General features: G+C 45.5%; 7 protein-coding genes across 9 annotated transcripts; 3 read left to right on the top strand and 4 right to left on the bottom strand.

Annotated features, from left to right (window-relative positions):
• Positions 1 to 2305: 2305 nt before the first annotated feature.
• Positions 2306 to 4347, bottom strand: LOC108089149 (methyltransferase-like protein 17, mitochondrial). The gene is made up of 3 exons (XM_017187271.2): positions 3287 to 4347; positions 2937 to 3226; positions 2306 to 2879 (listed from the first exon to the last, which is right to left on the bottom strand). The coding sequence occupies exons 1-3, from the start codon at positions 4265 to 4267 to the stop codon at positions 2756 to 2758; spliced, it is 1395 nt and encodes a 464-aa protein (XP_017042760.1). The 5' UTR covers positions 4268 to 4347; the 3' UTR covers positions 2306 to 2755.
• Positions 4348 to 4406: 59 nt separating this feature from the next.
• Positions 4407 to 6216, top strand: LOC108089148 (zinc finger CCCH-type with G patch domain-containing protein). Its single transcript, XM_017187270.2, has 3 exons — positions 4407 to 4566; positions 4630 to 5547; positions 5609 to 6216. Exons 1-3 carry the CDS (start codon positions 4546 to 4548, stop codon positions 6209 to 6211), a joined length of 1542 nt encoding a protein of 513 aa, XP_017042759.2. The 5' UTR covers positions 4407 to 4545; the 3' UTR covers positions 6212 to 6216.
• An 8-nt stretch (positions 6217 to 6224) lies between these two features.
• Positions 6225 to 7206, bottom strand: LOC108089150 (DNA-binding protein RFXANK). The gene has a single exon (XM_017187272.2). It carries the CDS (start codon positions 7109 to 7111, stop codon positions 6407 to 6409), a length of 705 nt encoding a protein of 234 aa, XP_017042761.2. The 5' UTR covers positions 7112 to 7206; the 3' UTR covers positions 6225 to 6406.
• A 216-nt stretch (positions 7207 to 7422) lies between these two features.
• Positions 7423 to 10377, top strand: LOC108089147. Its single transcript, XM_043209324.1, has 5 exons — positions 7423 to 7439; positions 7539 to 8028; positions 8089 to 9014; positions 9069 to 9240; positions 9773 to 10377. The coding sequence occupies exons 2-5, from the start codon at positions 7723 to 7725 to the stop codon at positions 9941 to 9943; spliced, it is 1575 nt and encodes a 524-aa protein (XP_043065259.1). The 5' UTR covers positions 7423 to 7439; positions 7539 to 7722; the 3' UTR covers positions 9944 to 10377.
• Positions 10378 to 10766: 389 nt separating this feature from the next.
• Positions 10767 to 14162, bottom strand: LOC108089146 (transmembrane protein 184C). Of its 3 annotated transcripts, none has more exons than XM_017187266.2 (6): positions 13485 to 14162; positions 13144 to 13421; positions 12878 to 13084; positions 12718 to 12814; positions 12052 to 12382; positions 10767 to 11940 (listed from the first exon to the last, which is right to left on the bottom strand). In XM_017187266.2, the coding sequence occupies exons 1-6, from the start codon at positions 13782 to 13784 to the stop codon at positions 11669 to 11671; spliced, it is 1485 nt and encodes a 494-aa protein (XP_017042755.1). In that variant the 5' UTR covers positions 13785 to 14162; the 3' UTR covers positions 10767 to 11668. The 3 variants fall into 3 exon arrangements, with proteins under 3 accessions (XP_017042755.1, XP_017042756.1, XP_017042754.1); XM_017187267.2 differs by having other exon boundaries at positions 10767 to 11937; positions 13485 to 14161; XM_017187265.2 differs by having other exon boundaries at positions 10767 to 12382.
• Positions 14163 to 14809: 647 nt separating this feature from the next.
• LOC108089214 lies at positions 14810 to 17979 on the bottom strand. The gene is made up of 4 exons (XM_017187364.2): positions 16512 to 17979; positions 16159 to 16445; positions 15709 to 16096; positions 14810 to 15648 (listed from the first exon to the last, which is right to left on the bottom strand). The coding sequence occupies exons 1-4, from the start codon at positions 17632 to 17634 to the stop codon at positions 15326 to 15328; spliced, it is 2121 nt and encodes a 706-aa protein (XP_017042853.1). The 5' UTR covers positions 17635 to 17979; the 3' UTR covers positions 14810 to 15325.
• A 104-nt stretch (positions 17980 to 18083) lies between these two features.
• LOC108089215 (60S ribosomal protein L13) lies at positions 18084 to 19238 on the top strand. The gene is made up of 4 exons (XM_017187365.1): positions 18084 to 18106; positions 18364 to 18624; positions 18687 to 18995; positions 19058 to 19238. The coding sequence occupies exons 2-4, from the start codon at positions 18382 to 18384 to the stop codon at positions 19160 to 19162; spliced, it is 657 nt and encodes a 218-aa protein (XP_017042854.1). The 5' UTR covers positions 18084 to 18106; positions 18364 to 18381; the 3' UTR covers positions 19163 to 19238.

Below are 19238 nucleotides of genomic sequence, written 5' to 3' on the forward strand. Positions count from 1 at the left end.
TCTTAATTTTGTAGTAATTTATATTAGTTAAATAAAAAAAATTAGTCGTTTTGTATCTAAACTTTTTGTAAGTGGGATTTCAAAGACTTGAAAATGAAAATTTAAAATTAGTTTTCTATTTGAAGATTATATAAACATTTGATTATGTGGTAAAACAATAATTTAGATTTAAAATCAATTTTTTAGTTAAAAAACTCTGTCCAGTCAACGATCAAATTGCGAGTCAAGTTAGGTGATCATTTTTCTTGAGGTATCCAGTAAAGTTCTTTCCAGATTACTCGGAACTTCTGACAGCTTTACACGAACTTTGGAAAATACCCGATTACTCACCAGAAAGATATTTCCTTAAGTTAAATCTCTGCCAAATCGGTTCTACAGTTGAATGCTTAACAAATTTCTCACACACCTGAAATTTTGCTCAACCGGATCGTAGCCAATATTGGTAACGGTTCAGCAAGATACAGGCGCGAATGAAATATGCCGCCAAAGGAGTTTTGGGAACAACTGTATGAATCACTACTGAAGGATATAGGAGCACCAACTAGAACCGCAACCGCAACTTTTCCCGGCCACGCTCGGATTCGAACTGATGGCGAGAAGTCAGCGCCAGTTTTCGGGTAGCCACTTGCTGCGATACTTCTGATCAACCCGGACCCGGGCGACCCATCTAGCTATGTGTAATTCGCTGGCATTAGAACCATAGGCCAGAGACTCGGAACAAAAGGAAGCGCTGACAAAGCCGGCTGCCTGGTTGGCTGAGTGCCTCGGTTGGGGTTGGCTAACCTGATAGATAGATAGACTGACTGACTGACTGGCTGAATGGGTGGGTGGGTCACTAGCACTAGCACCACTTGCAACAGCAACAGCAAACGGCAACGGCGGCGCATGCTTTCTAAACGCCACCATTATTTAGTCGTAGTTGCCGTGGGACGCACCTTCCAAATACAAATAGCCAAATGGAAGCGGACCGACAGCTGACACCATCGGCGAACGCGCCTTTTTAACGAGCGGCCAGCGAGAGACCCCACCTATGTAGTATCACCCGGAGTGATTACATAGAGCCCAGATGGAAGTGGCACTGGAACCGGAATTGGAGATGGAGATGGAGATGTAGACGCCATGACGTGTGCTCGCCGAGAAATTGGGCTCGGACTTGGACCAACCACCGCGGGATCCTGTAATATATCCTGCCATTTACTCGCCATACGCACCTATAAATGGGTTAATGACTTGCCAAATGCATTTTCTAATTAAATTTGGGTCCCACAAGGTGTATGCCGCGGTGAGAAGCCACTTGAATAACCCACTTTTGAAGTCCAAAATCCCTACTGAATTTGGAGGAATGGTTCCAAATATAACGTAATAATATAAGCATCAAAATAATTTTTGAAGAATGGGATAAGCCAACATATGTTTGTGTAACTCAAGACTATTGTGATCTATTTAAAAATATATTTCCTTTTTTTTTGAAGTACAAAAATCAAATGTACCTCTAAAAAACTTAATTTACTTTTTTTTGAGTAATATCTACCAAAAAATATATTAACAGTTTTTCTTGATTAAAAATGAGAATTAATAATATATCTTACTTTTTATTAAAGGCATACTTCCACAAACTTTGTTTTAAAAATGAAAAGTGCAGACTTGTCGACTTAACTGATTAATTAAATTTAAATTTACATATGAACTTCCCACAGCGGTTGATAACTTCGTATGCCAACCGTTAATCCGAAAAGGACAATACTTGAAATGATTAGATATCAAATGAGGTGCACTAAATTAAATGTAATACAAAAGAGAGAATCCCAAAGGATAGTAGTTCGCGGTTCCATGTCCTTCGCCTGCTATGCTTTTAATCCATCGTTATGTATCCACGGTCCGTTGCTCTATAACACACCTTGTTCCAAAGCCAATCCCTAAAATCCTATGTACATGGAAGTAGTCCTTCCGCACCCATTCCCTCTCCAAGCGGCGTGCCACTTTTCGCGCCCCACATGTTGCCCCTTTCCAACCACGTTATGCCCTTTTTGCCACACAGGACTCGAAGAAGCGATGAACTGCGGGGATGATCTGCGGTCGTTAAAAGGGCGCGTCTCCCATTAAGACTTCCAAACTCGCATAACTAAATGTCAGCCAAAGAGGGATTGGCCTCCAAAAACGAGATATAGTCCAGACATTTTGGCTGAGGAATCTATTATCGCTAATTGAAGAATTAAAGCCTCTTTGATTAAAACAAAATGTAAATTTTTATATTTGAAAAATAACATAATTAATTTATTTAATTATGATGTATTAATTCACATTCAAAAAACAAACATGTTCTTCACTTGTAGTTACAAAGGCCTCCAAAGCCACTTCGAATATCCCTCTACAAATACAACAACACATGGGTGGTGCTGACATGGCTGACCATTGGCCAGCCAACTGCTTTCTATATACAGGTGACATTATATAACAAGCTGATCCAAAAGCAGCGGGGCCAACCCATCCGCAGTCGCATCCGCCTTTTGTCTTGCCATACATTAAAATCTAGGTGAGGGTGTGTTGGCCGTTCATCGAAATTTAGTATCAATGAGCATGCGGCTCTGCCATTTGGATTGTATGGTTAATTTAAATGCAAGTATTTAATTAATTTCAGCTCCGCCCGCAACGATTTGTTTGCACATAATTAAATCGACTAATTGGATGCCAGTTTTTAGTGTCAATTAGCTTCAGGGCGTAACTTTATGCCTAAATATTGATTTAACAGCTTAAGCTACGCCAAGTCAGGTTGCTCTGTGGTGGCTGGTTCTTTGGAGCTAGATTTCACCTGCGGCTGACCCAGTGACATGGGCAAGCGATCGCCCCATCGACTGACCTTCGCACAAGAGTAAGCAGATCTGAAAATATGTAACTGCTTGAGGGATCAAACAAAATGCCGTGAAGTTTCTACTTACTTTCCGTGCTTGGACTTTGTGAAGATGACCTCTTGGAGATTTCCTTCTTCCGTGCAAACCCTACAAATGGCATGCTTTGACCTAACCAAGGTTGGACGCACAATCCGCGGCCAGGAACTGGAGCTATCGGATTGGGGGCCCTTTTTCAGGATAGCGTAGCTATAAAGGGAGGTGTGCCGGTCTGCTAAAGAGTCGCTGCCCAAACGAAGAGGAACATAGGAAACCGGGAAGTTGCAGGGCGTGCGATCAGCCAGATCCTTGAGACGTGGACAAACTACATCATGCGGACACTGAAATTACAAAAAATGTAGTTAATTAGGCTTATAATTTCTATTTAGATATCAGCTTACAGGTGCCACAGTGTGACCTTCTTGGTCCTGCTCCAATAAAAATCGCCTGGCTTCGTTGACTAGCTCGCTACCTTTACGCGTTCCTTCTTCTGCAATGATCATGTAGCCATCGCATTTCCGCCACAGATTTCGCAGAACATCCTCCCGCTGCTCTTTATCTACCAGCTCAAAAAGAGTGTGAGAAATAATGACTAGATCGTAATTAGTTTCGATGGCGGGCAGGAACTGTCGATAGTAAACATTGCGCAGGGGTATTTGTTTGTTTTCATGACCATCCCGCAGAATAAGCTCCGAGATTTCATTCATTTCCCGTGATCTGTCAACGTTGTAATACTCGAAAATATGATCGCGCCAAAGTTCGCTGGCCACCCACATTCCGGTCCCAATGCCGGATCCGAAGTCAAAAAAGCTGCGCGGACGGAACTGTTCATCCCGCTGGGCCAGTTCCGAGAGGATGCGCTTCATCACTGCGTATTCCTGGGCACCGCGGGCAATGGCGTAAACGAGGGATTCGTATGCTCCATACTCGATCCGCTTCCAGGCGTAGATGCGCTGGCCCAGCCGCTTGTTGATCTCCAGCTCTCGCTTGCGCTTCCAGCGCTCCGCCTCCTCCTCATCCAGGGTGGCAAGACGATCCAGTGGCATCTTAGAGTTTACTTCCTCGATGATGAGCTTCTTTTTGTTTTCAACCTCCTCCTGTGTCGGCGGTGGGTGGCGGGATTTGATGTAGGCATTAAGCTGCTGGCCATCATGGATAAGTTTCTTGACAGGATGATCACCCACTATGCGTTTAAGGGTGTCATTCAGCTTTTTGGGTAGCTCCACATGATTGGGCCTTACTACACCAGGATGTTTTCTGGGCTTTAAACTAGCCTGTTCTAGGGCGGAGATCACCGCTGGTTCCACATCCACGGCGATTTTGCTGGTGAATCGATGCAGACGAGGAACCAAGGTTCTTGTTGTGTAATTCAACGTAAACATATTAGACCATTAAAATACTATAATATGTAACCGCAAAATCAAAACAATCACACGAGTTTACCGGCGTTCGTGTTGTTGTTTTTCGCCAGTGCTGGAAAGGTCCACTTAAACAGCTGATGGTGCTGCCAGATTTTCTGCCGTTCAATACAGCTATGGTTAGGTTTATAGCACTACAAGTTGTTTAAAATCCTTTATTTTATCAATTTTGGAACACCAGCACCAGCAGTATTAAAAATTTTATAAATCCAGAAGCCGCGACATGATTTTGAGCCAAAACTATGGATGAATACGAAGCACAAGTGAGCAAAGGTGATCCAATTTCGTCCTAACTTCCCTTATGACTTTATTCTTCCATCAAACAGTTGCTCGTTGTGGAACAGGCGCTAGGAAATGCCACAGATGAATCGCAACGCCAGGAACTTTTGGCCCTCAAAACAAATCTGCAGGAGCTACTGGCTCTCACGCAAGCTACAGAAGATGAACCACCGACCGACGGAGTACCTCAGCAGGGAGACGACCTGGACGTCGAGCTACAGCGGCTCAGGAGCGAACTGAACGACCTGGAGGAAACGGGCGCCACACAAGCGGCGGCGGATGAGGAGCGGCAACTGGCGGAACTGCGGGCCAAGTATACAGCCATGGTGGGCGAAAAGTGCTCCGCTCCTCACGAGCACAGTTGGGGCGTTTGTTACCACAATGCTCTAATCTGCGGAGTAGACGACGAGGTTATTATGAACGGTGATGGTGTCTTGGATGTTCGGTTGAGGGTACTCTTCACGAATCCCACGCATCGGGAAATGCTTCCCTGCTCCTATTTTCTCGAGGGCGAGTGTCGTTTTGATGAGTCGAGGTGTCGCTTTTCTCATGGCGAGTTGGTTACCGGCAGCTCCATTAAAAAGTACAACCCACCCGATTTCCATAAGCTTGCGCGCAGTCGTCCAGTTTTTGCCCTGCTGGCGGACCGCTTGTGGCACCGCGGTCGAGTGCTTTGTGTTAACTTCGTAGAACAGGTGTGCCGGGTGCGATTGGATGCACAAGATCACAAGGAGCGGGAGCGTGACTTTAAGTTTGAGGAGCTCTTTCCGCTAACCACCGATCAGGATGAGGACGACGAACTCTCAAGCGATGAGAGCAACTCCAGTATGAACGACGAGAGCAGTGACGAAGAAGAGTCAGAAATGGATGACCTGGAGGAGGCCAGGAGAGCTCGCATGGTCGAGTTGAGTTTGTTTACTTTCAAACCAACGGAACGGCTGGGCGCTTGGGAAGAGTTTACAAGGGCAAGTAGTGTATTCCCTTTAAATACAATAAATACAATAGTTATTAACACAATTTTTACAGGGCATCGGCTCCAAACTCATGGAAAAAATGGGCTACATTCATGGTACTGGTCTTGGCTCCGATGGAAGGGGAATTGTAACGCCTGTTAGTGCCCAAATACTTCCTCAGGGTCGATCCTTGGACGCCTGCATGGAGCTGCGTGAGGCTGCCAACGGGGATAAGGACTTTTTCAGCGTGGAACGAAAGCTGAAAAAAGCCCAGCGAAGTCAGCGAAAAGCGGATGAGAAGGCCTACGTGCGGGAGTCGCAACGTACGGATGTTTTTACATTTTTAAACGCAAGTGTTCTAGGCCCCGGAGAAAGCAACCAACAAGTTGTGCAGGTGCCCAAAAAAGCGAAGACTAACGAACTACAACAACATTCGACCAAAACTCTCAACGTAGAAACTGTCCGAATAGCTGATGAGATCCGTCGAAAACAGAGGGATATGGCAAAGGTAAAACAGTCATTGGACCGCAATTCTGGAGATGTACAGCTACAGAAACGACTACAAGAGCAGATGCATGGCCACAAACAGGAACTGGCCACGCTGCAAGCCCAGGAGCGCAGCTTGAGCAAGGAGCAGCAGACGCGCAAGAGCAAGAATAAAATGTTTGAGTTTTAATATGAGCTTGTATTTTTGAATTTTATTACTGGTTTAACGCAGAGTTTATTGTATAAAATTCTTAATGACCATTTTTACAAATAAGGTTTGGGCGTTAAAGGCTTTTTTGGATTATTATTGAATTATTTCAATATGTGTAAAAGTGCTTATTTAAGGACTGTAGGTCCCATATACCCCCTATATATCTACCCACAATTATATGCTACCGAAGGCCCCCGCCGTAATTATCGCTGTCATGTATTGCTCCAGCAATGCCTGAGCCAAATTAGCGCCATGTTCTACAGCTAGAGAGTAAGCGGTGTCTCCGTCCTCATTGGTGGCACTCAGATCCAAATCCCTGGCCAACAGCTCGTTGCAAGTGTGCGGATGATTGCCAGCCGCCGCGTACATCAAAGCCGTGCTTCCAACGATGTCCATATGTCCAGAATCTGCGCCGTTTTCCAGCAGGAAGCGAACGATTTCGTTGTGTCCTCCAGCTGCAGCCAAGAGCAAGGGACTTACCAAATCTGGAGCCATGGTGTTCACATTGGCACCCGCGGCAACAAGAAGTTGCACCGAAACCAGTTGCCCATAGGAAGCAGCCCAATGAAGGGCCGTAAAACCGTGGGAGTCCTTAAAGTCAATGTCCTGGTGCCGTCCCCGTTCTGCAGCCACTTGCTCCTCAGTGATCTCGCCTTGACCAGCACGTTCGTGAAAAGATAACGATACCTCGACGGGACAAAAAGTGGCCTCTGTATTGCCGCGCTGCAAATTGGTCAGCACGGTGGATTGAGGGCGGTACGGCAGAAAGGCGCTTTTCCGCTTGGCGTCCAGGACCAACATGGAAGTGGGCGCCGAACACACCGCCTCATCATCGTCGGAATTTGGGTTATTTTGGAGACTACTTGCTGGCGCCACCATCTGTTTTTGTTTTATTTACCGTTTATACCCTTCACTTAGGCCTAAATAGAGTATATTGGAACTTGGGATGTAACAATTGTAACAATTCCATAAACTTCAATGGTTTTCTACGATAACACCTTCTTTACAACGAATGAAAATTGACAAAATATTGTGCTTAGTAGCGGCAAAGAGCAGTATAATTATAGATCATGTATTTATAAAGTTTTTAAAGCTTAAGCCTCGGTATCAAATAGTTTGTAAAGGGCTTTCCTCTATTTCTTTTGTTAGAGTCACATTTAAATTGGAATTTTTTGCAACAATCGCACGGTCACACTTGGTTTGCTGGGTTTGTTTTCGTTTTCTCGTTTCAAAGTTTAATTTGCGTTTAATTATGTAAATATATTTACCTGATTTGTTAGCACTGTGTTTGTGTGTTTCATAACAGGTTTTGCTTGACGCGGCGCAGTTGTTTCTTTTGGCCAAAAAACGTTCCTGCACCTGTTGCGCCTCTTGCGAATTGCTCCCCAGTGCAAACCTGCGCGTTTTGTCGTTTTTATGCCCTTTAGTTGTACGTTTCCACTGCCCAAGAATTAATTGCGTCGAAGTGAGACCTGCGAGTCACCATCAAAATGGGCAACACGAGTTCCAAAGGAGAGTCAGACGCCAGTGAGCCACCCCTGGAGCCGGGGAAACACCACAAACAGGCGCACAAATTAAGCGATGGATCCCACAATGGAATCTCTGACGTGGGCGGCAGCCACAACAGCTTGAAGGTGCAACAGGCACAGGGCTCGATGACCAGGTCCGCCTCTGGTGCGGATGTCACCGAGAAGTACCTCACCCAACTGGTTCCGGTGGAGAAGCTAGCCGAGATCCTAAGGGAGCAGACGTCGGCGAAACTGGGCATCAATGGCATAGTGTCTGAGGTCTTTGTGGTGAGTAATTAACTGATAACAACACGAGCCACTCATAAAATACACCTTTCTTTCGACCAGTCACAAGTCTTTCCGCAGTACGCCGACTTGGGTCAGCGGCTCTTCAACCTGATGCACACCAACTCCAAGGCCACAACAAAGCATCTGGGAGCTGTCGCCTTTCGGCAGCAGTGCGAACGCTTTTTGGGCATCATGGACGACGCCAAGACGCTGGAGTGCTACATCAAGATGTACGCCCAGGAGGATAATCCGGACTTTATCGACAAGACAGGCGTGACGCGGCTGCTTCACATCTGCTACACCATTGCCATGCAGCACTCGGGCAACGCTGTCCTTTGCTCGGCCATTAACAGGACCTTTGGATCGGTGACCAAGTCCATTTTCTTGTGCCACGACAGCTTGAGCCTCGGCTATGTGTGTCGCTGGTTCGAGCAGAACCTAATTCGACTGGTGCTACTAGTGCACAAGTATTGTGTGCACACACTATCCACCGCCTATCGCGGTTTGGAGCTGCAGAATCAGTCCTGCGGCATTGAGTTGCAAACGCCGGTTCTGGAGCAGCGTAATCCCTTTACCGACACCACGGATCATAGTGGAGGAGGCGGACGTGACATGGATTCGCTGATGCCGCTTTCACAGGCGTGGCTTCTGGCTGGAGCTCTGCCGCCGCTGTATTCCAAGCCGCAAACCGTGGCTCCTCCTGCCAGCAAGGGAAACAACAATGTCAGCGCCTCTACAGCCGTGCAGATTTTCAAGGAGAAGCTCTCGATGATTCCCTCGCACTGGACGCTACTGTACGACTCAAACGAACATGGCGTGGGAGCCAATCGGTTTCTGCACCACGTCCTCGGCTATCGGGGACCCACCCTCGTCCTGCTGCACACCAAGGACGAGCAAACGTATTGCGTGGCGTCGCCCAGTGAATGGAAGGAAACTCACCTTTTTGTTGGCGGCGAGGGCAGCTGTGTCATCCAGCTGCTGCCCAAGTGGGTAGCAAATTGGTTGAGATTTCCGATCCTTATTAATGGTATTTCCTAAAGGTTTGTGATACTGGAGAAGAAGCCGAACATTCTGTACCTTAACACCAGCATACGCGGCTATCCAAAGGGATTACGTGCCGGCGCCGATCCGCGGAAGCCCATTATATCAGTCGATGAGCATTTCGAGAATGTGGACTGCAAAGGACTGGCGGCAGGACTCATGTCCATTGAGGTAAACCAAAACAGAAAAAAAAAATAGTGACCAACCCATTATAATATAAACTGATGCCTTCAATTTAAATTGTAGAGACTAAACTACTTGTAAATCCCATTTTTTTTACGGTAACATTTCACAAAAATTGGTTATTAGTCCACTTTGTGAAAAACCCACAATTAGAAAATTGAAAACATTTGCAATCGATCAATCAAATCAAATAGGCTGTCAGGCCAACATTTTGAATATTTCTCTGTACTTTAATTGCATTCATGTACAATAAGCCTTATTTAACAGGGGTATATTTATATATGTGTATATGCATATATGGTATATATAGTGTAAAATTCATAGACGTATATCGTATATAAACGGCATTATCTCCAGTCTAAGCTGTTAAAAACAGCACACCGTTGCCTGCTAATGGCCAGGTGTGCATTCTAGCGATGCATTTAAACTAAGTCTACGATTCTCCTTACCCAACAACAGTCAACCAACAACAAGAACTACACGTTGCTCCCACTTCTCCTCTCTCCGATCTCCTCCGCAGGTTTGGGGCTGCGGCGACAAAACATCACGCGAAGTGCAATTGGACATCAAGAAGTGGCAGATCAAGGAGGCCGAGCGACAGCGGACCGTAAAGCTCACGGCCGCCGACTGGATGGACCATCCGGATCGGTATCTTCTCGAGCTGGGCGGCAGGCAGAACTACAACAACTGATCGGAGCGGCTGCGTGTATATGTATGCTGAAAGCAATCGGGATGCCTCTCGTTTTTGGGGGCATGCCACGTCGAAATGTACTGGGATTCGTTACAATTATGCGCACGCAGCACGAGAAGTAATCACTGGACTGAATTTGTTTTTAATTGATGTTGATTGATATTCGGTTTTCTTGTTTTCTTTCTACTATCAGCGTTTAGTATTCGATTTGATTTATGTTCGTAACGTGAATTCCGTGAATGCCTTTATATGTATGTATGTACTTCGGTCTACTTTGTATCTATGTCAAACATTGTCTCCGTTTTTCGTCATTTTTAATTTGAAGTTTTATGTTTCGTTTTGTATCTTCGTTCTAATGTAAAAAACAAGTATTATGAAAAGACATAGAAGTCGAAGTGCTTAAACAAATATTTCAATAAATGTTACAAATAATATGGCGTTGGCTTCTCTACTTATCAGCTTGGAATTCTACTCTCATTATAATATTATCTCCCAACAGCACGTCTGAATATCATTTGGGACTTTATCTTTACACGGGAGTGTACGATAAAAATAACGAGAAATAATACCTAAGTCAAGGTCCCATTTCAGTCTATTCTACATTTAAAAAAAAAATGGAAATGAAAGTGGAATTCAATGATTCAGCATATTTAAAAACTTCTCTTATCAAATTTACGAATTGCGTCAACAAAACCGAAAATATGAAAACGATAAGGCGTGTGTTTCGAAAATGGGAATGAGAAGCAATGTTAGGGTGTTATGGGTGCAGTGGCATACAAATAATACAAATTTGAAGTGATAAAACATAAAAGGCGGTTACAAATAGTTTCCAATATTATATTATAAATGTGTATATTAGTATTACAATAAGAATTTCTATTTAAATACAATTTACGCCCTTTTCTGACCGGCGGCAGTCACAAAATTCACAATCGGTTCAGGCATGATTTTAATTAACTACTACGCCACACAAAAGTTTTCAACCTAACTACATACAGGCGGGGCCTCCTCGCGGGGATGTATAAAGTAAAAATATCGTTTCGGAAAGGTGGTCTTATTACAAAATCAGCGCATAAAAGTACGTACAAAATATCAGACCCAGTTTCGCACATGTTGAATGATGATTCTTTGGCCAACGGGATGTGTGGATTGGCTTGTGTGCGCTATCAGGAAAAACGATTACAGCAAAGGCGTTTGTAAAACAAGTTGCTTTCGCAATGAAAACTAAGGCCACAATTCAAATACCCCATTTAATGGGCCGCTCGAAAGTGTTCGTTTCATGAGTATTCTAAGCCTAGCACAAAACAAAATGTGGGGAAAAACAATAAATATAAGAATAGCGTATAACTGAAGAAGGTTTTAAGGTCAGCGCGTCTAGGTGATGTACTCTCGATCGCGGCGACGTCGCGTCGTGGAGGCAAAAACAACAACGGGCTGTTCGCCAGCAGCGTCGTCCCCATCTTCTCTGTCCGCGTCATCGTCTTCGTCTGCGTCATCATCATCATCATCCCCGCCCGTTGAGTTTGACCACTCGGACGCCGACTGGTTGCTGCCAGTGGCACTAAATTTCAAACTGCTCGACATGCCAAACGAAACGGACAGCGAGGCGCTGAGCGATGAGGCATTCAACTGCTGGCTCACGTCCACGCCGTCTTCATCCTCGAAAGCATCGTCAATGTGCGGGTGCTGATGGTGCTGGTAGTGGTGGTACTGTTGGTAGCGGTGTCACCTGCCTGCGCCCGCACCCAAAAGCAGTGCATAATCATCGTTGGACTCGGGAATCGGCGCTGCCGCCGAGGCATTTCCGGCACCGGGCGGCAGGCGAAGGAAGCTGCTTCCAGCTCCTCCGCCAGCACCCGCAACCGGATGCTCTCTTTCACGCTCGCGAAGATGCAGCGTATCGCGCTGACGCGTCGACGGCTGAGAGCCCGGCAAGTGTAGTTGTTGTTGTTGGTAGTTGTTGCTATTGCTACTGTTGATATCGTCGACCGCGCCTGCTAGAGGAAATCGAGATTGGGAGTGAGTGGGTTGGTTTTCGGGCAACGTATTCAGCTTGCCATCATACACGGGCACGATCAGGCGACTGGAAGTCGCGCCATACATGTTACCTGATTGCGACGAGTTGCCCGGCAGCTGTTGATCCTGCCGCTTGCTGATAAGATACTCGGACTCACTGCTGGAACGGCGAGGACTGCGTGCCAGCGGCTGATAGGTGCTGCGTCCCTGGAAGCGGCGACTCAGCGAGCTGCTCACCACGCCCAGATGCTCGGTAACGTCCTCCTGCATGTCCGAGATGTCCATCATGGAGAGGAAGGCGCGACACCAGCTGTGATTCGGGTTGTTCCAGTACTGCGGCGAGTTGATATGGAACGGGTGATGCGGGAAGCTGTAGATATGGGCCACCGCCGCGATGAACATCTCAATGCAGATAAGGAAGTTCTGTGAGGGGGTTAATAGGTTATTTAAATTAATATGGAGAAACTTTCACTTTTTGATCGGTATTGGCAATTTTATAAAGAGAAAGTTTGGCTTAAGAATCACTTTCAGTCATCAGCTTTAGTTAGTCAAGGTACTGTCTCTGATTTTAATATAAAATATCAAACCGCTTTAAGCCATAAGTTTCTGAAGAGGAAGTTACTGAATAACTATTAAACAATTTGGGTTTGGGTTTTAGCTAGGTTATCGTTTTAATCTTTAAATAAATATATAGCAAAAACATAAGTTTAAAGACTACCACGAGTTTTCCATTTAGGAATCGATTAACATTAACTCACCTGCAACAATGAAGCCAGATTTGTGTCGCCCACATCCGAGCCAAAAATGTCCTTAATTATGTTATAATATACCAACACATTGAGCAGCACTCCTTGGCTATGTAAAGAATACAAAATGATTATTAACTGATATTTTAAAAGACACGCATTTAAAACATACAAAAATGAGAAGAACACCACCGCCTTGATGCACAGAAACTTGGGAATGGGCTTCATGGGTTTCAGGTCCTCCTTGTTGGCACGGTAGAAGAGCACCAGACAGTACATGGCCACGAACTGCGAGATGTTGTTGACGACCACGATGTAGGGGAAGGCCACGTTGCCGGCGAACTCACCTTCGCCATAGACTCCGCACAGTTCGCAGATACTATGAAATTCCGATTAGAGTCGAGTTGCTTAGCAGAAAAGGGATACCACGACACTCACACTGAGATGAAGGTGGTGATGGGTCGCACCACTGTGTACTGCAGGATGCCGTGCTTGCAATTGTGGATGAACTCGCGGCCCATCACCCACGGACGCATGCAGCAGAGAGGAAAGAAGTGCGGCACCTGCGGCTTGTATTCCATGGTGGCCTCCAGGTCCATGCCGAGATTCAAGTAGTTGAGCAGGTACACCATAAAGTTGTAGATCACATACGCCTCGTAGCATTCGCGCAGAGAGTCCACATAGATGGAGTGCTTCGGAAAGAAGAGGCCGATCCACTGCAAGTGAACAGACAGTATTAGGTTTCATGCGGTCTCCGATTATGCATATGACCCACTTACCGCGTTCAAGGCGTAGATGGGCACCATCCACAATATGCGGATTATGTGTTTCTGCAGAATGGGCTTTGTGAAATGTATGACGTGTTGAATGATGTGCCATATGGACACGGGCACGGCGGACAGGACAAACAGACCGCCAATAAGGATGAGCTGATCGTTGCGTTGGAAACCATCCTTCACGGAGTTTACTATAAGGAGCGGCACCACGATTATGGCGAATATGACATAGGTCACGATCAAAAGTGGGCGAATCCAGATGCGCCACTCCTCAAAGAATCGTCTCACATCCAAGCTGCACATCCTGTTCTATTGGGATAGTCCGCTTGGGATTGCTCTTGGGATCTTAGATCGCCCGATTACAGTATTTCGGGTTTTCGTTGATTAGTTGGCGTTGTCGCCGCCTACCCAATTCTGTTTTCACTTGGCTTTCCTCCGATTTCCGCCGCTTTGATTCGCTCTTCTCCGCCAGAAGTTCGCCCACGAAAGATTACAGGACTCGGCGGTCGCACGCACGCTGGAGGCTCATTTTCGGGGATCTCCTGCCAGCAGAGCTAGTGCGTTAAGCCACTGGGAATGGTCTCAGTATCGCAATATAGACGGTTTGTTGCCCTTCTTTTGTGCCAAATCCAATCTGCGGGTGCAGCGTACGTACTACGTCTATGCGAAGTGTGACCAGACTCCGTGCTAAAAAACACAGTTAATGTAGCAAGAACAAAACAACAAATAAACGGATTTGTTTAAATATTTATTAGTGAATTAAGAAACCCTTGGTATAAAGCAGTATAACCCTAGTCTGTCAAAACTATTATCATTGTAACAGTTCTTTACGACAACTACGACTTATTTGACACCCTTAAAAATATTAGGAAACAATTTCTAAAAATTATTAATGTTTATCTTAATATATGTGTATTAAAATATGCTTTTAAAATCAAGACAAACAAATAAAAACTACTTTTTGTCAGAATAACTCCAACTAGCAAAGATGAAATTTGAAAAGCATTGAGATTAAAGGGAAATTTTCAGGGCTGCAGAAATGCATATTAAAATGTTTAATTTTTTTTCTTTTCATGGATCAAATCAAAAAATATATTTATGAGTCCTATCGATGTTAAACGGTTGAGCAATGCAATAAAGAAACTATATTCTTCACCTTTTAAGTTGTTAATTTGGTTTTTTTTATTAGTTTAAAAAATTTAATTTAGAAATATTGCAACACTGCATAAAAAATCACCATAAACTAAAAAAATTTAACTTTCTTAAAACCCGTATATGTATATTTATTCTGTATTTTTTTCAAAAAAAAAAAAGGAAAACAAAAATCCTTTATCGTTTTCCAGTTTTTATTGATAAGTTGAAAAATATCCTTATATTTAAATTAAAAATATGTAATATGGAAGCAATATTTTATTATTACGAGTTATCGTGAATAATAATTTTTGCATCCAAGTTCTGAAATATTTACAAGACATCCAAATCTATAAGCTAACTATTTTATATGATGAAAATTTTGTAACATGAATAAATGGTTTTAAATACGTTTCTTGTTTTAATTGGTTATTGTTTTATTTAACAAATATTCTTAAAAATATGTGTTTCATTGGGATCTATTCCGTCTATGTATTCTATTAACATTTATAGGCTGATACCTATAGATGATCCGTGTCCAGCGAAGACTACCTTTCGATATAGACTATATTATAGAGTAAAGCAGATTGTGCTTAGACCGATTGCTTTGCCCATGGTAGTCATGTTCATATACAGAAGGTCGTACATATTTAGTTAAAGTAAATAAAATGTAATTGTATTGTATAAAAACAGAAGTCTGCCAAAGCTGCAGTCTAATTGTTGTGATGATGGAGAAAAAGAATCGCATCTATTTGACTGCCGGTTAGCATGAATCGCTTGTTGAAGTCGTACATTTGTTCTCTCAGCGCCTTCTTAAAGCTTAGGGTCACCACACCAGGCACACTTTGGTACAAGGTAGCCAGGTCCCGTAGCGTTCCATAGATGTTTCCCATTTTCAGCCACCACTCAATGGGCGACTCGTCGAGTTGGACGACCACCTCGTTGCGGTACCGCTTAAGATCCGTTTCCACGTTGCTGTCGGCATCCCTTTTTGGTAAATTGGGGATCTCCGCAATGTCGAAAAGAAGTTCCAATTCTGAGAGGGGATTTGCATTAGATATGCTTCGTAACATTGACTTATTTTCTGTATACTCACTCGACTTCCTAGCTGTGCTGTTTCCTCCTGTTCTTGGTTCTGACTTGATAGTCACGGCCCCCGAGGTGGCCGCCACTTCACTGTTCTCACCTTCTGCCGCCCCATTGAAGTTCTTGTTGTATTTTTGGGTCAGCATGCGAATGACTCTGTCTAAATTGTCAATGGTCGTTAAGCGATGGAACCTTGGATCCAACAAAGCAGCTGCGGTCAAGTTGTCATTGGATATGACGTGGGCCTGCAGCACGGCGGCAATAGTGCGCTTTACATTCATCATAAGTGGATCGTCCTGCTCGGCAATGCCCAGCTTCTTGATGAGAATCTTTGACGTGATTGGCGAAAGCATGCTGCACAATGGAATATCCTCGCCACGCAAAGTGTCCAACGCAATCTAATGGAGATTGAACCCAATAAGAAAGGTGTTCGAAAGAAGATATGAGGTTTGTAGCTTACCACAAGAGCACTTAGTGCCTCCGTCACCGTCTTGGCTGATATGACCAGCTGATCCATGTCATCAGACCAGGAAATGGTCTCGGCAAAGAACTTGAGCGTCTCGTAAACTGTCCAGGGGAAGTGCTCGTTGTAGGCGGGCAGCTCAGACACTTTGGAACTGATTTCCGTCGAGTATCGCTGGATGATGTCCCTAACCTGCTCCACTAGTGTGGCAACTTCTTCGAGCTCAAAAACGCGCCGCAGGCATTTGTCAATAACCGAAACGTAGCACAGTACAATGGGAATGTCTGTAAAGCAAATGAAATGCATTAGTTAAATAATGTACAGTCTGCATTTAAACTATATAGACTTACTCTTTTCCCGCAGATATGTGTGCAGCAAGTCTTCCTCATCTTCGTAGTTTATGATGGCCAGTGTGCAGTTGGGCAAGTAGAAGTCGGTCAACAGGTCATCGAAGACAATGTAGTCTGTGTACTGCACGGTAGCATACAGCATACTCCTAACCGACTGTGTTTCCTCGTCCAGATAGTGATGGAAGATGCTGAGGAAACGGCGCTGCTCGACATTTACCCACTGCTCGAAGGCGAGGGAGAAGGGCTTCTCGGAGGCCAACTCGCGCGTCATCTCGCCGATCTCCAGGAACTTGGAGGCGTGCATCTCACTGATCAGGGAGTCGATCTTGTGTGGCTCCGGCATAGGAGCCGAATTGCCCAGGGCCTGACGCACAAACTCGCTGAACCCGACGTCATACAGGGTGTCTACATTGCGCAGATCCTTGATCACGATGTCCGTGAGTGCCTCGGCAAGATTGGCAATGTTGGCTACTCCATAGCCGCCATCCTCGTGCTTGATGCCCCGCGCGTGATGCAGTACGCTCGACGGAGTGGCCACCTTCCTTTTGCGTCCGAATTTCGGCTCCATCACCAGGCGCTCCTCCTCCTCGACCAAATTGTCCGCCTCATCGTAGGTATACGGCACCATAGTCTCGTACAGCATTGTCTGTGAAGAGGCGTCCTCCTCTGCTTGCATGGCCGCAGTGGCTACGGCCGCCTCGTCCAGTTCCTCATCGGAGGCGTTGTCGTGATTCCGATTGCTAATGAACTCTAACTTCACCCGACGGGAGGAAACATTCCGCTTGGAAAGCGGCGGATGGGTCACGTTCCTGGGGGTCTTCCGCGGCGGCACATGAATATCGTGCTCCTGGCACAGTTCCTTGAACAGATCCTTATGGCGATGCTGCAGGTGAGCCCTCAAGTTGGTGGTGTTCCCGTGATTGGTCAACACCTTGTGGCACTTAATGCACACCACATTCTGCTTGGTGATTACCTCGTTGTTGTCGTTCGAGGGGAACCCGAAGTAGCGCCAGTAGACGCTCTTCATTTTGGGCGAGTACAGTTTGGAGAAATTCAGCTGCGACACATCCTCATACTTGAGGTCGCTAATGGCCACCGGCGATGCGGATACCTCCTCGCTCATCTTGGATTCCTTTTGGGTACCGGATTGTTTATTTTGATTCGTCTTTCGATTCGACGACGATTGCTGGTCAATGTGGGAATTAGCGCGCAATTTCTCGATTATAGATAGACGGTTCAATAGTCAATAGTTTTTTATCTGTATCAAAAGTACAGTTCAGAGTTGCCACGCGACACGCCAGTCAATCGATAAGGCAATTAACTACTGATAAATGCTCAAAATGCTTTCGTATTTATTTTAATTTATTTTTACTTGCTGATAAAATAAACGCGTCACTGTTTTTTAGTTTTTAACTCGACAGGCTGGCGTAGAAATGCGATTGGTTGAGTATTCTCGCTAACACTGATTGCATCACCAATCGATAGCTGGGGAAATTTTTCGCTCGCCGAGGGAATTTTCGGAGGGAATTTTTCGGCTGGCCTACAACGTGAAGTTGGTTGCGATTTCCTTTTTAATTCGTTGTTGGGAAGAAAAGGTGTGTGAATTTTGTGTTCGTCTCGAAATTTAATGAAAATAAGAGATAAACGAAATGGAAACTCGCCCATCGAGTGTGAAAAGTGTAGAGCACACATGGGTGGTTTATCAAGTGCCCTAAACAGCTAAAAACTGCTCTTTGTGAAGGCTAAAACAAACAAAATGACTCAGCCACGTGGGACTGCAGCTTGGTTATACCGCTTTTACGAGTTTACATGCAGACATTAATGTTTATATGTGTTTTTGCGATCTTTACAGCCAATCTAATCCGCCAAGATGGGTAAGGGTAACAATATGATTCCGAATCAGCACTACCACAAGTGGTGGCAGCGGCATGTGAAGACCTGGTTCAACCAGCCGGCCCGCAAGGTCCGCAGGCACGCGAACCGCGTCAAGAAGGCCAAGGCCGTCTTCCCCCGCCCAGCCAGCGGTGCCCTGCGCCCAGTGGTCCGTTGCCCCACCATCCGCTACCACACCAAGCTGCGTGCCGGCCGTGGTTTCACTCTGGAGGAGCTGAAGGTAAGTGACGCCATGCTTCTCTGGATTATTACCCCTAAACTAAACCTTTTTCTGTTCCTTAGGGTGCTGGAATCGGTGCCAACTTCGCCAAGACTATTGGCATCGCCGTTGACCGCAGGCGCAAGAACAAATCGCTCGAGTCCCGCCAGCGCAACATCCAGCGCCTCAAGGAATACCGCAGCAAGCTGATCCTGTTCCCCATCAACGAGAAGAAGATCCGCAAGGGCGAGTCCACCCTGGAAGAGTGCAAGCTGGCCACCCAGCTGAAGGGACCTGTCATGCCCATCACCAACGAGCAGCCCGCCGTCGTTGAGTTCCGTGACGTGACCAAGGAGGAGAAGAAGTTCAAGGCCTTCGCCACGCTGCGCAAGGTAAGTTCATGGTTTGGCGATCTTTTTGATCATAGATTCTTAAACTTTTTGGTTACTTTTAGGCTCGCACTGACGCCCGTTTGGTAGGAATCCGCGCCAAGCGCGCCAAGGAGGCCGCCGAGAGCGAGGACGCCGCCAAGGGAGACCCCAAGAAGGCCAAGAAGTAAACCACATCTTGACCTGATCGTTCTGTCTATACCATCAACAACCAGAATAAAATCTTAGTTTTTTCTTAAACGTGAA

This window comes from Drosophila ficusphila, unplaced genomic scaffold, assembly GCF_018152265.1.
Source record: "Drosophila ficusphila isolate 14025-0441.05 unplaced genomic scaffold, ASM1815226v1 contig_84, whole genome shotgun sequence".
NCBI classification, from domain to species: Eukaryota; Metazoa; Arthropoda; class Insecta; order Diptera; family Drosophilidae; genus Drosophila; species Drosophila ficusphila.

Coding starts and splice junctions, on each gene's coding strand:
- LOC108089149 (XM_017187271.2), bottom strand. CDS start 4,267: ATGTTTACGTTGAATTACACAACAAGAACCTTGGTTCCTCGTCTGCAT. Junction 3,227..3,286: donor AAGGTCACACTGTGGCACCT/GTAAGCTGATAT, acceptor TTGTAATTTCAG/TGTCCGCATGATGTAGTTTG. Junction 2,880..2,936: donor ACAAAGTCCAAGCACGGAAA/GTAAGTAGAAAC, acceptor ACATATTTTCAG/ATCTGCTTACTCTTGTGCGA.
- LOC108089148 (XM_017187270.2), top strand. CDS start 4,546: ATGGATGAATACGAAGCACAA. Junction 4,567..4,629: donor TGGATGAATACGAAGCACAA/GTGAGCAAAGGT, acceptor TCCATCAAACAG/TTGCTCGTTGTGGAACAGGC. Junction 5,548..5,608: donor CTTGGGAAGAGTTTACAAGG/GCAAGTAGTGTA, acceptor CAATTTTTACAG/GGCATCGGCTCCAAACTCAT.
- LOC108089150 (XM_017187272.2), bottom strand. CDS start 7,111: ATGGTGGCGCCAGCAAGTAGTCTCCAAAATAACCCAAATTCCGACGAT.
- LOC108089147 (XM_043209324.1), top strand. CDS start 7,723: ATGGGCAACACGAGTTCCAAAGGAGAGTCAGACGCCAGTGAGCCACCC. Junction 9,015..9,068: donor GTCATCCAGCTGCTGCCCAA/GTGGGTAGCAAA, acceptor TATTTCCTAAAG/GTTTGTGATACTGGAGAAGA. Junction 9,241..9,772: donor CAGGACTCATGTCCATTGAG/GTAAACCAAAAC, acceptor TCTCCTCCGCAG/GTTTGGGGCTGCGGCGACAA.
- LOC108089146 (XM_017187265.2), bottom strand. CDS start 13,784: ATGTGCAGCTTGGATGTGAGACGATTCTTTGAGGAGTGGCGCATCTGG. Junction 12,815..12,877: donor GTGGTGTTCTTCTCATTTTT/GTATGTTTTAAA, acceptor TTCTTTACATAG/CCAAGGAGTGCTGCTCAATG. Junction 12,383..12,717: donor ATCTGGCTTCATTGTTGCAG/GTGAGTTAATGT, acceptor ACCCCCTCACAG/AACTTCCTTATCTGCATTGA.
- LOC108089214 (XM_017187364.2), bottom strand. CDS start 17,634: ATGAGCGAGGAGGTATCCGCATCGCCGGTGGCCATTAGCGACCTCAAG. Junction 16,446..16,511: donor CACATATCTGCGGGAAAAGA/GTAAGTCTATAT, acceptor TTTGCTTTACAG/ACATTCCCATTGTACTGTGC. Junction 16,097..16,158: donor AGGCACTAAGTGCTCTTGTG/GTAAGCTACAAA, acceptor AATCTCCATTAG/ATTGCGTTGGACACTTTGCG.
- LOC108089215 (XM_017187365.1), top strand. CDS start 18,382: ATGGGTAAGGGTAACAATATGATTCCGAATCAGCACTACCACAAGTGG. Junction 18,625..18,686: donor TCACTCTGGAGGAGCTGAAG/GTAAGTGACGCC, acceptor TCTGTTCCTTAG/GGTGCTGGAATCGGTGCCAA. Junction 18,996..19,057: donor CCTTCGCCACGCTGCGCAAG/GTAAGTTCATGG, acceptor GGTTACTTTTAG/GCTCGCACTGACGCCCGTTT.